General features: G+C 40.5%; 1 protein-coding gene across 1 annotated transcript in view; it reads right to left on the bottom strand.

The window, feature by feature from the left end:
- LOC109261043 (ankyrin repeat domain-containing protein 26-like) overlaps window positions 1-16,189 on the bottom strand; it is a 181,114-nt gene that overhangs the window by 85,484 nt on the left and 79,441 nt on the right. Inside the window, exons 11-13 of the mRNA XM_053909495.1 lie at window positions 13,988-14,078; window positions 10,103-10,139; window positions 5,449-5,521 (exon numbers count right to left, since the gene is read on the bottom strand). Coding sequence (XP_053765470.1) covers window positions 5,449-5,521; window positions 10,103-10,139; window positions 13,988-14,078 — 201 coding nt within the window. The remainder of the gene's footprint in view (window positions 1-5,448; window positions 5,522-10,102; window positions 10,140-13,987; window positions 14,079-16,189) is intronic.

Genomic DNA, 16,189 nt, shown 5'->3' with positions numbered 1-16,189 from the left:
AGCTCAGTGCTCAGGGAGCACAGGAGAATTTGCAGCAAGGAGAGCCAGGCCCCCAGGATATTCTGTGAGGATGGCCTAAACAGTGAGCTTTGAGACACCTCGTGTGGGCAGGAGAGATTGGGGTGTCGCCATTTCTCTCTCCATGACCAACATCGTGGGGCTTCAGGAAACGGACAGTGAGATTCACTGGAGGCAGGCCAATTACACAAAACCCTGCCTCTTTGTGCCTCATAACTGCTCTCTGTGGGAGTGAGACTGACACTGATGGGACCAGACAGCCCCTCGTCTAGACCAGCACAGCCACCAGTACCAGGTACCAATAGACAATTCTCCTCTGGTTTTCTACCTTTGTTTGTCTGTTCTCATTTGAATTATCATTCTTTTTATCTTTTTATTCTGTCTTAATGTTTATTTCTTTATTTTGAGAGAGAAAGTGAGTGATCAAGCAGGAGAGGTACAGAGAAAGGGAGAGAGAAAGAATCCGATCAAGATCCATGCTCTCACTGCAGAGCCTGATGGGGGTTAAGAACCTAATTACAGCGAAACATGACGTGAGCCAAATTCAAGACTCGGACGCTTCACCAACTGAGCCACCCAGGCGCCCATCATTTCTTTAGTTTGCTTTCCCTTTCTTCTCTTTCCCCTTTTTTCTCTTTCTACTCTCCTCTTTCCTATTCTCCCTTCGGAAACAGCCTAGTAGTCTCGAGTTGACGTGGGGCAAAGCTAATTGTATACTATATATATATATATATATATATATATATATATATATATATATACCTATATATCTATATATAGGTATATATAGATAGACCTATATATATATATTATTTCCTTTCTTGCTGTGTTCTGGTTTTTGGTTTGTTTGTGCAATTTCTCTATACTTTTCTAGATCTCCTTCTTAATTTTCCTCCCTCTCTTCCTGGATGAACTCTAGCTCCTTTGAGGCACTTCCTGGTCTTTTTTTCCACTCCAGTCATTTCTCTTTTTGTTTGGGCTAAGGATTCTTCACCACATTCTTCTCCTTTTTTCCAGGATTACTTCAACAAACAAATCAAAGCACACCTGGTGGAAGGCCCAAACCACCATTCCAAGTAGCGAGAACAGCAGCCAAAGACCCACCGAAAGAGTAAACACAACATACTCCAAAAATATTTGTTCAACTGCCAGGCCCTGGACACAGTAGGAGCTCTTTTTAATATAGTAGTACTCGCAGGTGTGGGACACAGAACAAGCTATTAAAACACATAAAGGGCAGGAATCTAGCCAGCACAACGAAATCGAAGACTTCTCCTCAAAAAAAATTCCGGAAAGAAAGGACTTCCAGAGAAAGGCTCAAAAGAGACAGAAACAATATATGTGAGCACATTTTTGGAATGACACTCATAAGATGCATAGTTACGCTTGAAACCACGCATAGAAGACAGCAGACAATCTACTGCTTCAGAGATCAAGGATCTAAATAATCATCACGATGAATGCTGAAAATGGTGTAAAGGAGATACAAAGTAACCTAGATGCAGTGACAGCAAGGATGGGAGAAGCAGCAGACAGCATCGGTGAAACAGAAGATACAATTGTGGACAAAGATGAAGCAGAGAAAGGAAAGCAAGGAAATTATGGACCACGAGTCAGGTACTAGAGACCTACGTGATTCGGTGAGATGAAATATTAGCCAGATCCTAGGAGTCTCAGAAGAAGAAGAGTGAGAGAAAGGGGCAGAAGGTTTTTATTGAACAACTTATAGCTGAGAGCTTCCCTCATCAGGGGAAGGAAACGGGCATCCGAGTCCTGGTGGCACAGAGAATTCCCATCCAAGTCAACAAAACCAGGCCAACACCACGACATGTCATAACGAAACCGGAAGAATACAAAGATAAGGAGAGAATTCTGAAAGCAGCTAGGGACAAACAGGTCTTAATCGACACGGGAAGACACATAAGGGTAGCAGCAGACCTGTCCAAAGAAACTTGGCAGGGCAGAAGGGAGAGGTAGGAAACGGTCAATGTGCTGAATGGGAACATCTGCGGCGAAGAATCCCTTCCCCAGCAAGGCCGTCATTTAGAATAGAAAGAGAGAGAAAGGCTTTCCCAGACAAACAAAACCTAATGGAGTTCATGACCACTAAACCAGCCCTGCGGGAGATCCTAACGGGCGACTCTGTGAGTGGAAAGCAGCAGAGACTACAAAGGACCAGAGGCCTCACCAAAAGCATGAAACCTTCAGATAACACAATGACACTAAATCCATATCTTTAACTAATCACTCTGAATGGGAATGGACTCAATGCCGCAATCAAAAGACACAGGGAATCAGAATGGGTAAAACACAAAACAAAACCAAACAACAAGATCCATCTATATGTTGTCAACAAGACACTGATTTTAGACCCTAGGACACCTCCAGGTTCAAAGTGAAGGTATGGGGAACCACCTATCATGCTACTAGAAGTCAAAAGAAAGCTGGACTCGCCACACTTCCACCAGACAGACTAGATATTAAAGCAGAGACTGTAGTAACAGATTCAGAAGGGCATTGGATCATAATTAAGGGGTCTATCCATCAAGAGGAGCTAACAATTGCAAGTGTTTATGCCCCCAAAGTGAAAGCCCACACATATGAATCGATTACTCACAAACATGATTAAAGGTATACATACAAATACCATGATTGTAGACGACTTTAAGACTCCACTCATGGCAAAAGGCGGATCGTCAAGGCAGAAAATCAGTAAGGAAACACAGATCCAATGTGTCATTGGACCAGATGTATTCAGATATACATAGATATATATTGGCCTCATATATATACATTTATATACATGGATATCAACACCGATATATTAAGATCTTTTCATCCAACAGCAGTAGAACGCACATTCTTCTTAAGTGCACATAGAACATTCTCCAATGTCTCCAAGTGACATCCTGGGTCACAAAACAGCCCTCCACAAATATAAAAGGACTGAGATCATACCTTGCATATTGTCAGATCACAACAACGAGCACTTGCTCATTCTTTCTCTCTCTCCCTCCCTTTCCAAGAGAAATGCAAACATTTCAAAAACATTTATCTCAGCCCCTTCCAAGAAAGAGAAAAACAAGAATAATAAACCTTGTGGGGCAACGAGTCCTGGATGGAAACCCCACACAGACAGTAGAATTCCATAACCAATATGTTGACAATGGAGTTGACAGAGAGTGATGTACTAAAAGAACAGACACTAAAGAAATAGTTTCTGCAAGGACAAATTAGGGTAGGGGGTAAACCATTAAAAACGAGCCTGGTGCGGGGAACACATATGTGGCACAGTCAGTTCAGCATCCACCTTCAGCTCATGAGTCATGATCTCACGGTTTGTGGTTATCAGCCCCACGTTGAGCTCTGTGTTGACAGCTCGGAGCCTGCAGCCTGCTTTGGATTCTGTGTGTCTCTCTGTCTCTGCCCCTACCCCGCTTGCACTCTGTGTCTCTCTCTGTCTCAAAAATAAATAAACTTTGAAAAATAATTAAAAATACCGTAATAAGCATGGGTTGAGAAGAGGGAAAAAGGAAAAAACAAAACAAAACAAAACAAATGACCAATCAATCAAGCATGAGCTTAAGACAAAAAAGAAAAGGAAAAATGTGAGCCAAAGAAGGTAAGTGGAAACAACATACATTTTTCAACAGGTACATAAGTAGGATTGGGAATATACTATGAAAAATAGTCCCTTTTAAACCTTTTAAAGATATATGTCTTTATATATGTGTGATATATATATATATATATATGTGTGTGTGTGTGTGTGTGTGTGTGTGTACGTATAGGTGTACATAAATATGTATACATATAAGTGTGTATTTATATATAAGTGTAAATATATATGTGTTTATATGTGTATATTATATATATCTCTACCGATATCTGTCTATCTATATCTATCTATCTATCTATCTATATCCATATCCATCTATCTATGTATCTATGTATATAATATTTATGTAAAAGAGAGGCTTTGATTCACAGTATATCCCTAATAATACTGACTCTTATCACTCTACAGTTATCTGGTTATAAATACTGTAATAAAGAATTTAATTTTTTTCACTATAAATAAATTGTTCAATTCCTGGCATCTATCGCTTCCGAAAAGCTAGAAATTATTACTAGACTAACAAAAGAACAGAAAAAGAGAGGTTCCTAACACGTCAACTTTCACTATGGAGGAAGAATTGGGAATGAGAATTCTAGGAGGAAATGGGAACCTTTAAAGGATGTAGGTAATGGGACACAGATGGGGTTAAACAAACCAAGGCTGAGGACTTTTTCTCTGCACTTCTAAGCTCACAATGGGAGGATACCAAAAATATACTGTAACCTTCTTTCTTATGTAACTCCTGATTGCCTCAATAGAATTCATTTGCGTGTATACATGTTAAACACTAAAACGGAATATAAACTGAAGCCTGACTTTTTAAATTCACATATTTAATTGTGATATATCATGCGTATTTTGTTACTTTTCAAACTCCATTCTACGGAATTCCATTTCCCTACTCATTTGTTCACATTCAACAACCATGACATTGCTTCTTCCAAGCAAGACTTTATTTTAGGAGCCCCAGGAGTCAAACCAGTGCGTTTCCTAACCTCCAGGAGCTTATCATGATTTAGGGGCTTTGAAATGAATACTGAAATAAATATCAGATGTCTGAAACTTTAAATTTTAGAATCTGACACAAGGACTAGGAGGAGATAGTGTTCAAAGCTAGAATGGGCAAGATTTCTGAAATTAGAAATTTGACACCTTGGCTATGAAGAGCCTCTGCCCATAGAGCTACTCTTTTCAGCAAAATACGTATTCTTCGGGGAGATGCACAATTTTAACTTACTCTTCATGGAGTTATTTCAAAACTACAGGGGAACACCTTTGTAAGGTAAATGTTGAGAAATAATGTAAACATCTAAATTTCTACATTTTCTACTATGGTTTTATTCTAAATGTAGAACAAAGGATAGAGCCAAAAGAAAATCCTGTATCTCACCAAAATAAAACTTGCCCGGGGCGGGGGGCAACCTACAATAGATACTTGGACCCAATCACGTTTCATTTAGGCGTGAGTATTATCAGTCATGTTACGATCACAGTAAGAATCCTTATCCTTAAGCAAACGTCATATTGCCTCCATTGTGGGAAAGCTTTTCCCACTATAATTTGACGGTCATTATATATTTTCCAGCCCATTCTTTTATCAGCCTCCACCTGTAGGATTTACCACAGTACAACAAAACAAAACAAAACAAAACATTCAACGCGTCATGTATCTGTAAAGTGGTTTGTTCTTGCCAACTTTCCATGACACACATAAAATGATGATACACAGGCTCCTCTTAAATTTTCAGAGTGAATAAGGGAGAAAACTCAATTCAGAGCAGGAAAGTGAGTTTCACAGGAGGGTACTTTACCTTGGTACCAAAATCTAAGTCTTGGCTAGATGAGGTAGACCATGAATCGTCAGGACCAGGTTTGTCGGAAAGCCTTTAGAGCAAAAAAATACAACAAACACATGTTCATTCATTTAAAAACAAAATTTAAAAAAGTTAAGGGAAAGGTCACCTATCTGTTTATTCCACGAAGTTTCTTGGTATAATGAAAAGTTGGCCTCTGGTTTTGTCATTAAGTTTTATTTTAATTCCAGTAATAGGAACATCCAGAGTTATAGTAGTTTAAGTTGTACAAAATAGTGATTCACCAACTCCATACTCACCCCGTGCTCATCATGACAAGGGCACTCCTTCATCCCCATCATCTCTTTCACCCCTCCCACCACTCACCTCCTCTCCACAACCATCCGTTTCTTCTCTGCAGGTAAGAGCCTATTTCTTGGTTTGTCTCCCCTTTTGTTTCCTCCCTTTGCTCGTTTGTTGTTTCTTAAGGGCTACATGAGTAAAATCATATGGTATTTGTCTTTCCCTGACTTTGCTTACCATACTACCCTCAGGCTCCATCCAGGTGATTGCAAATGGCAAGATTGCATTGTTTTATGGTTGAGTAATATTACAGTGTGTGTGTGTGTGTGCATGTGTGTGTGCGTGTGTGTGTCTGTGTGTATGGATATACATATACACACACACATACATTCATATAGGGCTTCTTCTTCGTTCACTCAGCTGTCAATGGACGCTTGCACTGGCTGTTGGAAATAATGCCGCAATAAACACAGGAGTGCGTGTGTCCCGTGGAATTCTTGTTTTTGTATTCTCTTGGGTAGTATCCAGTAGTGCAATTACTGGATCATAGGAGAGTTCTGTTTTTAATTTTTTGAGGAACCTGCATACTGTTTTCCACAGGGGCCGCACCCATTTGCATTTCCACCAACGGTGCAAGAGGTTTCCTTAGTCTCCACATCCTCGCAAACACTTGCTTCTTGTGTCTTGGAATGTAGCCATTCTGACAGGTGTGACGTGGTATCTCGTTGTAGTTTGGGGAGCATCTTTTCATGTGTCTGTTGACGATCTGTTGTTGTCGTTGGAAAAGTGTCTGGTTATGTGTACTGCTCATTTGTAAACTGGGCTTTTTTGGAGGGGGGTGATGTTGACATGAATCAAGTTTTTAGACATTGTGAACACTAACCCTTTACTGGATTTGCCAAATATTTCCAAATTTGTTCTCCCATTCCAGAGGTTGCCTTTCAGTTTTGACTCTTTCCTTCACTGTGCAAAAGCTTTGTAGGTTGAAGTAGTCCTCAAATTTTATTCTTGCTGTATTTCCCTTGGCTCAAGAGACATAACTAGTAAAATGTTGCTACAGCCAAAGTTAGAGAAATGACGGCCTGTGCTCTCTTCAAGGATTTTTTTTTTTTTTAGGGTTTCAAGCCTCACACTTAGGTCTTTAATTCATTTTGAGTTTATTTGTGTGTATGGTACAGAAATTGGTCCAGGTTCATTCTTTGGCATGTGGCTTGTCCAGTTGTCCCAACACCATTTGGTGAAGCGACTGCCTTTTCCCCACTGGATAGTCTTTCCTGTTTGTGGAAGATGAACTGACCATACAGTGGTGGATTGATGTCTGGGTTTGCGGTTCTATTCCACTGAGCAATGAGGCTATTTTGTACGCCAGTACCCACAATACTGTTTGGATACCACACACACACAAGCACATACAAACACACACGCAGACACACACACACAATGAAATATTACGCAGCTCTAAATGAGAATGAGATCCTGCTATCTGCAACATCATGGATGTACCTAGATGGCATGAGGATAAGTGAAATAAGTCAGACAGAGAAAGACAAATCCTCTATGATTTCACTTCTGTGTAGGATGTAAAAAGGGGAATCAATGAACAAACAGAGCAAAAGCAGAAACACACCCATAAATGCAGAGATTTGACTCTTGCCAGAAGGGAGGGGAGGTGGGGGGATGGACAAAATGGGGGAAGGGGAGAGGGAGTTCAGGGTTCCAGTTATAGAATGAATAAATCACAAGGCTCAAAGGTACAGCATAGGGAATCTAGCCTGTGGTATCGTAATAGCCTCATACATTAACAGATGGGAGCTACGCTTATGGCGATCACGGTGAAACATCCAGAGTTGTTGCATCACGTATTACATTGTGTGTCACGTAGACCTCCGTTTAAGTAAACGTATCGAAGTTTAGGTTTCTATGTTATGAGTGGTAGTACTAACTAGAGATTGAAAGACTCAAAGTTCCCAAGGCCAACTTTGTTCCCACACTGGTCTTGCCTTGTTTAGGTCCATAATAACTAGCAAGACACTCCAAGCCTTCAGGGGCATTCAGCTACCCAAGGAGGGAGACTGTGATCAAAATGGTCCTGGTAGTTGTGCCTCTATTTCTCTATATGCTGCCTGAATATTTTCTTCCCTATGAGCTCCCACTCCTACATCACTCTTTGGCACGGTTCTGTGGCATTCCCCAACCTTTGAATCTGTAGGCTATGAAGCCATTCACTCCTACAACAAGGATGGGCTCCAATGACCGAGGGTAGGGACCATGTCCTGCTCCTGGAGAACAAGCGAATTGGGAGTCTCACTCATCCACACAGTCACCTCAACATAGGCATGTTATCACCGATCCAGATGAAGCTCCCTTACTGATTTCACAAGTCAGACCTACCCCTGCCCAGCCCTACAAGTACATGGGAAGGGCATCACAGATTTAGGAAAAGAGGTGGAGTGAAGAGACAGCTTGCCTTGGGCCATACATCTCTGATGTTCGGAATCTTCACCCCCACCCCCAATTCCTTGAGAGGATCTAAGCTATCCTCCCTCAGTTGGGGTGGAAGTAGGGGATATCATATTTCTATCTGCTGTAAACAGACTCTTCCCAGAAGCTCAAATGATTTTTAATCTCTCTCATCAGAAAATCTGAGGTATGCTCGCACCTTTAATGAAACCAACACACACAAAAGCAGAAAACTGATCACGACCCTCTTGAACTCTCTATTTGAATATGCCTTTCTAAACAACTCCCCTAATCCTGGGTCCTTCATTCCTGTCATTCACCTTTATCTCACTTGGCATAACCCCCCACATTCTGACATCTTTTCTCAAACTCGTATTCCTAACCAACTCAGTGTTGTTCTCCTTGAAACCTGGTCTCCTCTGCTAATTCGATTCTTACCCTCCTTCATTGTATTCATTAGACCCACTCCCCAGCCTTCTATTATTAAAACAGTTGCCTGCAAGATCAAGACAAAAAAGAAGGAAGGAAAGAAAGAAAGAAAGAAAGAAAGAAAGAAAGAAAGAAAACCAGAATTTAAATCGCATTTCTGTCACTTATCATATCCAAATAGGTCACTTCAATCTCTTTTGAGTTTCCAATTCTCCAGGGAAACAACCATTGGGCAAGGAGGTGAAACATAGGTTGACGGACCAGAGGGTGTTTTGAGGAATTAATCTCTGTGGTTCCCTAAATCTGGAGATTCTAAGTGCTTTTGATTTGGCCTCTGGAGTAATGGAGAGTCCTTAAATGGCAGAAGTGGGGAAATTATTGGAAAAAAAAAAAAAGAATAAATACCAAGGAAAAAAGAGAAGAAAGTCAAAAGGCAAAAACACAGTACAAAAAGCCATTGGAAAAAAAAAAAAAACTCCAAAAAACCGAAAAGCTTCCTAGAACTAGACAAGGATACTAGCCCAAAGGGAAACCAGCCTGGGAACTTAGGCAACAGAGAATCATATAGCAATATCCTCGAAATAGAGAGTGAGTTTAGTTAATGTAACATGGTCTACAACTAGATATCCTTCCCTTACAGAAAACTCATTTGTCTCAAGAAGAGGGGATAGCACTACATGTAAGGAGTTGCCTGACGACATCTTGCTTTTTATGGAAAAGCCTTGACACCATGGCCATAGCTGACATCCACCCTAAAATCTCGGATGGTAAAAACAAGGGAGTAGTTACCACTACACTAATGACTTTGGTTGGCACTAGTGGTCAAATATATGAGGCCAAATGCTTGGACTAACCTGGGTTCTTAAGCAAACCCTAAATTAGTGTTCCGACATCATTACCTTTGACATTCTGAGTTGATCTGCCTTAGGATCTGTATCTTCATCTCAGTGCTGCTGAGGAACCAGGGAATGGATGTGGAAGCTTCACGGGCTAATGGGCAAAGCCCCTCAGCTACCCGTTAACTATGGAATCATGGTCGAGTCATCAACCTCCCTGAACCACAGTTGCCAAAGTAATAAAATGTAGGCTACAACAGCACAGCTACTTGGCAAAGCTATACAATGACTATATAACTGAACAGATGTTACCCATAGGATATAGTGTCTGGTCCAGTGTAGAACACGCAACAACTGCTTTTGTTCTCTGCGTTCCCTTAGGAGACACATAATTTTCAGTTCATTCATTCCCTTTCCTTTCCTTTCCTTTCATTATCCGTTTCATTTCATTTCATTCCTTTATACTTTAAGAGTGAGTGCCCACAGAAATCGGGAAAGATATCCCAAGGAGGCTGTGAGCGCAAAACCCGACATGGGGCTTGAACTCACAAACCTGAGTTGAAATCAAGAGTCACACCCTTAACCGACTGAGCCACCCGGGTGCCCCAGCAAATGTCATTTTTACAAATCCACAAAAATCCTACCTGGCTACAGAATCTTCCTCAGCATTCTTATCTGCTCCTAAAGAAGAAAGCAAAATACATGTTAAATCAACAATCGAAAAATAGAGGAAAATTACAAGTGTACGGCTTATGATTTGTTAAAAAGTATTGCTTTGGGACCACACCTGGAAACCACACTACACTGAATGGTAATTATACCATTCGTAGGCTTAAAGCACTAAGAAATCTTACTTTCTCCTCTATATTGACCAAGAGCAAGAATGGGTTTTATCAGAATTTGACACCTACAGGGGAACTGATGTTTACAATGGCCATCACTGACCGACACTGTGACACTGGAGGAAACTGGTATCGTTAGGAGAATGATTATCATGAGCTGACAATGTCAGACTGAAACTAGCATGATTTTTCTGGACTTCCACTACTAGAGGAGTTGAAAGAGAGTATCTTTATTTTGCTGTAACACGGCAGAACCTCCCCAGCTCTTCAGCAGACACTCTTCAGTTTTAGGAGGAAACACCCCCTCACAAAGTGTGCTCTATAGCTATTGTACTTTGCAGCATGGCCAAACCATAGCAAACAGACTCTCCCTGGTCTTATTTCCAATGGCAACGTAAGAAGGAAAGATTTGGCCTTCCACTTTGATATAGTTCTAACCTCTTGAGGCTGTCTCCTTCCATTGCTAGAGAGTCTATCTAGACCCACCGCACATCACAGAGGAGGATGATCCCAATGTGAGTGCTCTGTAGTGGTTCATGAGGTCATTTTTCTCAACCCTCCCCATTAGGTGACACACATCTAGAGAAATCATACTTTTTGTCATGGAAGGCAGAGGTCATCAGATCCTCTACTGATGAGCAACTAAACAAAACAAAGGGCAAAGAATATCTTGAATGCCTACATTCAATTACCAGGATATTTTCGCTTTCTAAACATTCAAAGACATCCACTCTATGATTCTAACTACATGACACCTGGAAAGAGCAAGGCTATGGAGCTAAGGGTTGGGGTGAATGTAGGGAGAAACGGGCACAGCACAGAGGACTTTTCAGGCAGTGGAACTCTTTCACACGGTACCACAAAGGTGGATCCACATCATTACACATTTGTTAAGACTCATAGAATGTATAACACCAAGGCTGAACACTAATGCAAATTAGAGACTTGGCCTCCAAATGAAGAGTTCGTGTCCAGAGAAAATGCACCACTGTTGTCAGGGTGCCTGGGTGGCTCAGTTGGTTCAGCGTCCAACTCTGGATCTGAGCTCAGGTCATGATCTCACAGTTCATGGGATCAAGTCCTGCATCAGGCTCTGGGCTGACAGCACAGGATTCTTTCCCCCCTCTCCCTCTGCCCCTTGGCTGCTCACACGCATGCATGCTCTCTCGCTCAAAACTCAACCAAGGAACTGAAAAAAAAAATTCCTACTCAAAATGGACCACTGTCGTGCAAGATGTTAACAACAGGGGAGGCTAGGCGTGTACGGGAGCATGGTATGGTATATGGAGACTCTCTGTACTTCCTATTATATTTTGCTGTGAACTTAAAACTGATGTAAAACATCAGGCTTACTAAATGTATGAAACAACAAAAACAACAAAATATGGTTTCCATTGAAGCTACTCTTAGCATATACTAACTCATGATACAGTCACCTTGAACATTAAAATAGAGATCAAAGTAACACAATAGGGGTACTGTCTCCCATTTGGAAGTATATGAAAATGCATAAACAAAACACAAAAATACAACAGTTATTTGTATACTTAGGCAACAAAACAATTGATGAATATGATCCAAAATCTTATACCTATAAACAGGGGTTCAGCACCATAGGAATCAAACCTGGGTTCTCCATATAATTACGAGATTTTCATTCTAATTTTAAATCAAAAATCATTATGTTGATCATACCTCAGAATCATAATGAAAGCTTAATCACATAAAAAAAAAAGATTATAATGACCTCATATTGCCCTAGTAATTTTTATACAAATACCTACTTCATATGGATGATGAAACTGAAAACAGTACCATGGTAACCATCATGTTACTTGCTAGGAAAACAAAATTTGAAGACACCACCAAAAATGACGTCAGGGCTATAATTCCTATGCAGAACAGATTTCATCCAGCAGGCCAAAGATGGCTACCCTCAGAACATCCTACTTGAATGACTGGCCCTTGGTTGTTCCCTGGGATCTTGGATTTAAGGAGGGTTCCCACCATTCCCTAGCTGGTTAAGAGTGGTTCACTGTGCCTAAGTGCTGGTACAAGCAATGTCCTCAAGGCTGTACACTTGATTTCCTTGGTGGAAACCTGGAATTTTGGGACATGCTAAGGAGAAGATGCCTATGTGATTAGCATTTGATGAAAACCTCGGGCACTGAGTATCCATAAGCCTCGTACTGGCAGACCACATTTCACTTGTGCTGTCCTAATTTCATGCTGGAGGAATTTAGCACATCCTGCTAACTCCATAGAGAAAGGATTGCTGGAAGCCTGCGCTTGGTTTCCTCTGGCCTTCACCCCATGCACCATTGCTCGGTGCTCATTGGCCTTTCTAGCCTGTCCCCATACCAAGCCACACGCATGACTACAACTATATGCTGAGTCCTGTGAGCTCTTCTAGCGAATAATCAAATCTGGGTGTCATTGGGATGCCTCTAACACAACTGCATTATATGAAATTTTATTATTTCGGTTGATGTCTTTCACGTGGTTACAGTCAGAAGGTTATGTCACAGAATACCTTTCCTGGAATCTCTTTTCTTGGTGTTTGCCTTGAAAATTCCTACATCCCTACATATCCATTTGAAGAAAGGTTTAAAAGGAATAGATGAAATCATGATGTCAGAAAGTGTGAAACAAGCAACAATCTTATTTTACTCTAAAAAAAAAACAGAGAAAGAGAGCAAATCCTGGTGATTGCCCCTATGTTCTACCATATAAAAGTTCTCTGAAATATGAAAAATCAGTTAATTTTCTCCAACTACCTAGGACTTAGTTCATTTTTCTGGCAGATAGGAATCAAAGAAGTAACAGGGATCATTCTACAACAATCAGAACTGTCAGACAGAATATGAAAACATACTACTGATTATAGTGTTCTTTTGTTTCTTTTCCTTATGTTCCTAGAACATTAAAAATATAGTTCACCTATTAAAGGCGGTTATCGCCAAAATAATCAAAACTCACAAATACGGCATCCAAAATGTCAGATGAGTTATCTTGATGTCTCCCTATCTGACCCTCCTTCCAATTCTCTTATTTTGCCCTAAATGATACTACCGTATGAAGTACCCCCATTTTATATGGCATTAACGTATATACATTTATCACTGACTACAAATGCTTATGTTCACCCATGGTAGTTAGGACATAACTCTGCATCATCAGCTAGGTCAGTCCTTAATGTCTTGCCAACAGTGAGCATCACAGTAAGAGTGGGGACATTTGGGGATACTACTCTGACAAATTCTGGTACGAGAAGCTCACCTGAGAGTGTTGCTGCATTTCAAATAGTCTGCTCTTCCCTTTAAAGGACTAGTGTATTTTACCACCTTCCAGTAGAAACACAATACACACCGGCTTACTTTCCTTCATTTACTCCCTGTAGTCTCCGCCATTCACATCATTCCCTGTTTGGCTCGTCTCTTCTTTCCTGAGGTTCCTTAGGCCTTCCAGTGTCTTGAAAGGGAACTAGCCATTTAGCTCCTTTGGTGGCACTCTCAATTTAATCTGTTGCTGACACCACATACGATATGCAACTTATCTCCTTTTCACATCCCTTTCTCTTTCCTATGCACTTAACAGGCCGTTTTCTTTAGATATTAGAATATATCAGTATTCCTGTTTGAAATCAACATTCTGTCAAATGACCTTTGAATAAAATACAGTTCTTACCTTCTACTTGTCCATTTAATACACTTTGCCCTTTCTGATCCACAGCTCCAGAGACATGAGGAACATATTTGTTGGGCTTCTCAGACACACACTGTTAAAAGTAGCATCAGTAATGAGTTGCGTGAAGACTTCCTAATCCTTTTCCAAGAAAATATCTGAATTTATGATTTTAATAACTATCAGACTTACAAATAAGAAAACCGTATTGAACACCAAAACATTTAAATACAAAACCTCATATGTGCTCTCTTGATTCAGCGTCCCTTTGAATCTTCATTTGGCTATTGACTCTCTAAACTGATCATGGAAGGCCAGAATAAATACTTTCAAAGGCAGAAGCCTGGCTTGTATGCAGATTTCAAAAAGGAACTAACAAAACCCCTTCCTTTGCATTCCTGACCCAAATAAAAGGACATTTGAAATAAGGTTTGAAACAAAATCTTTAAAAGTGTACTTGCTATAAATGAAAACTGCTTCTAATAAAATGGCAGACATTTGTTTCAGTGTCAATTCATACCTCACATGATCAGAAACTTTGGAGTATATCATGTTGTGTATCAACAAAACACTGTCGTAGCTGCTGCTTCGTTTAGGTAAACAGAGGCTTGACCTTTTTCTTGACGAAAGAAGGGTTGGATCGAATGGCAAAGTAGTAAGAAAAACTTTTCTTAAAATTATGATGAACTAGTAGCAGAAACAATGTAGATATAGGTATGGAACTCTTCAGAATGTGTAGTAAGCATTCAAACGGCAAGTATAAGAACATGTATGTCTTAGTCACCTAAAATGTGCCAAGCACTCATTTCACTATGCACATTTTCTTTTTTACACACAACAACAATAATGATGATTATGATGATGGAGTGAGCCTTCCTACAGCTTGGTCACTCTAAGACGTTGGAGTAAAATGATGATCCGTGGTCCTCTCTGTCCAGAATGTCCCTCGCCACGGTCTACACGACTGGTCCTTCTCATCTTTCACTTGGCACCTTTTGCCACTCTCAGATCTTTTCTGACTACCAAAATTCCCACTCCCACTCTCATCCTCATCCTCACTACAAACGCCCCCAATATTCTCTCAACTAACATTGTCCATCCCCTACCGATGAAGCCTTTATAGTGACTTATAACAGATTGCTGTTGACTTACTTTTCTGCTCCGACCACAACAACCTAAACCCTCCACTTGTACACTCAGTAGCTAACTGCTTGGTACGTACTCAGTATGCAAGGACCAATTAATTAAGGTCAAAACATTTACACTAATCTCACTGAGAAGATCTCAAAAGTACCAAATCACTATACCGTTGGCCCTTGAACAAAGCAAGGGTTACGGGCTCTGATGGCCATGCACTCGAAAATCCACAAATATCTTTTGAAACCTCAAAACCAAATAAAAAAAAAACAAAAATTCCTACCGAATTTCCTACTTTAAAAGCAATCACACTTAAAAATCAAAAAGTATATATGTATTGAAAACCAGAACATTAAAGCAGAATCGCTTGTATATGCTCTCTAGGTCTAATCTACCTTTTCGGCCTAGTTAGGCCATTGACTCTGTAAACTGAGCATGGGAGGTCAGGGTTAGGATAACGGAATGCTGAGCTTACCAACAATATTCACAGTCGATTAATGCATGTTTTCCCTGTTATATGTATTACATACTGTATTTTTACACTATAAACTGAAGGAAAGGTTACTAAGAAACTCGTAAGGAAGGGGTGCTGGGTGGCACTGTCGGTTCAGGGTCAGGCTCTTGACTTTGGCTCAGGTCATGATCTATACTTCCTGAGTTGAACGCTGACAGTGTGGAGCCTGATGAAAATTCTCCCTCTGCCCCCACTTCCCTACTCACGTGCTCTGTCCTCTCTCTCTCTCCCAAAATGAATAATTAAAAAAAAAAAAACCAAGATGAAAAAGAAAATCATAAGGAAGAGAAAATATGTTTACAGGATGGTACTGTGTTTATTGAAAAAAATCTGTATGTATGTGGACTCCCACAGTCCAAACGCATCTTGTTCAAGGCTCAAATGTATACCTTTATGATGTCATCGCTAAGAGCTTACGGGAACTTATTATAGCCCCAAATGAGAACATCAAAAACCCATTCTAACTTTGCCAATCTTTTCTGGACACAAGGGCCATTTTATTGGCCTTTGAACATCTTCCCATGGAAAACAAGTATTCTTTGGGGGGCCTGGGT

Source organism: Panthera pardus, unplaced genomic scaffold, assembly GCF_024362965.1.
Source record: "Panthera pardus isolate Hobbes unplaced genomic scaffold, ASM2436296v1 HiC_scaffold_21, whole genome shotgun sequence".
Classification (NCBI taxonomy): Eukaryota; Metazoa; Chordata; class Mammalia; order Carnivora; family Felidae; genus Panthera; species Panthera pardus.
Note: the sequence above shows the minus strand (reverse complement) of the source record. Positions and strands in the feature narration are given on the sequence as shown.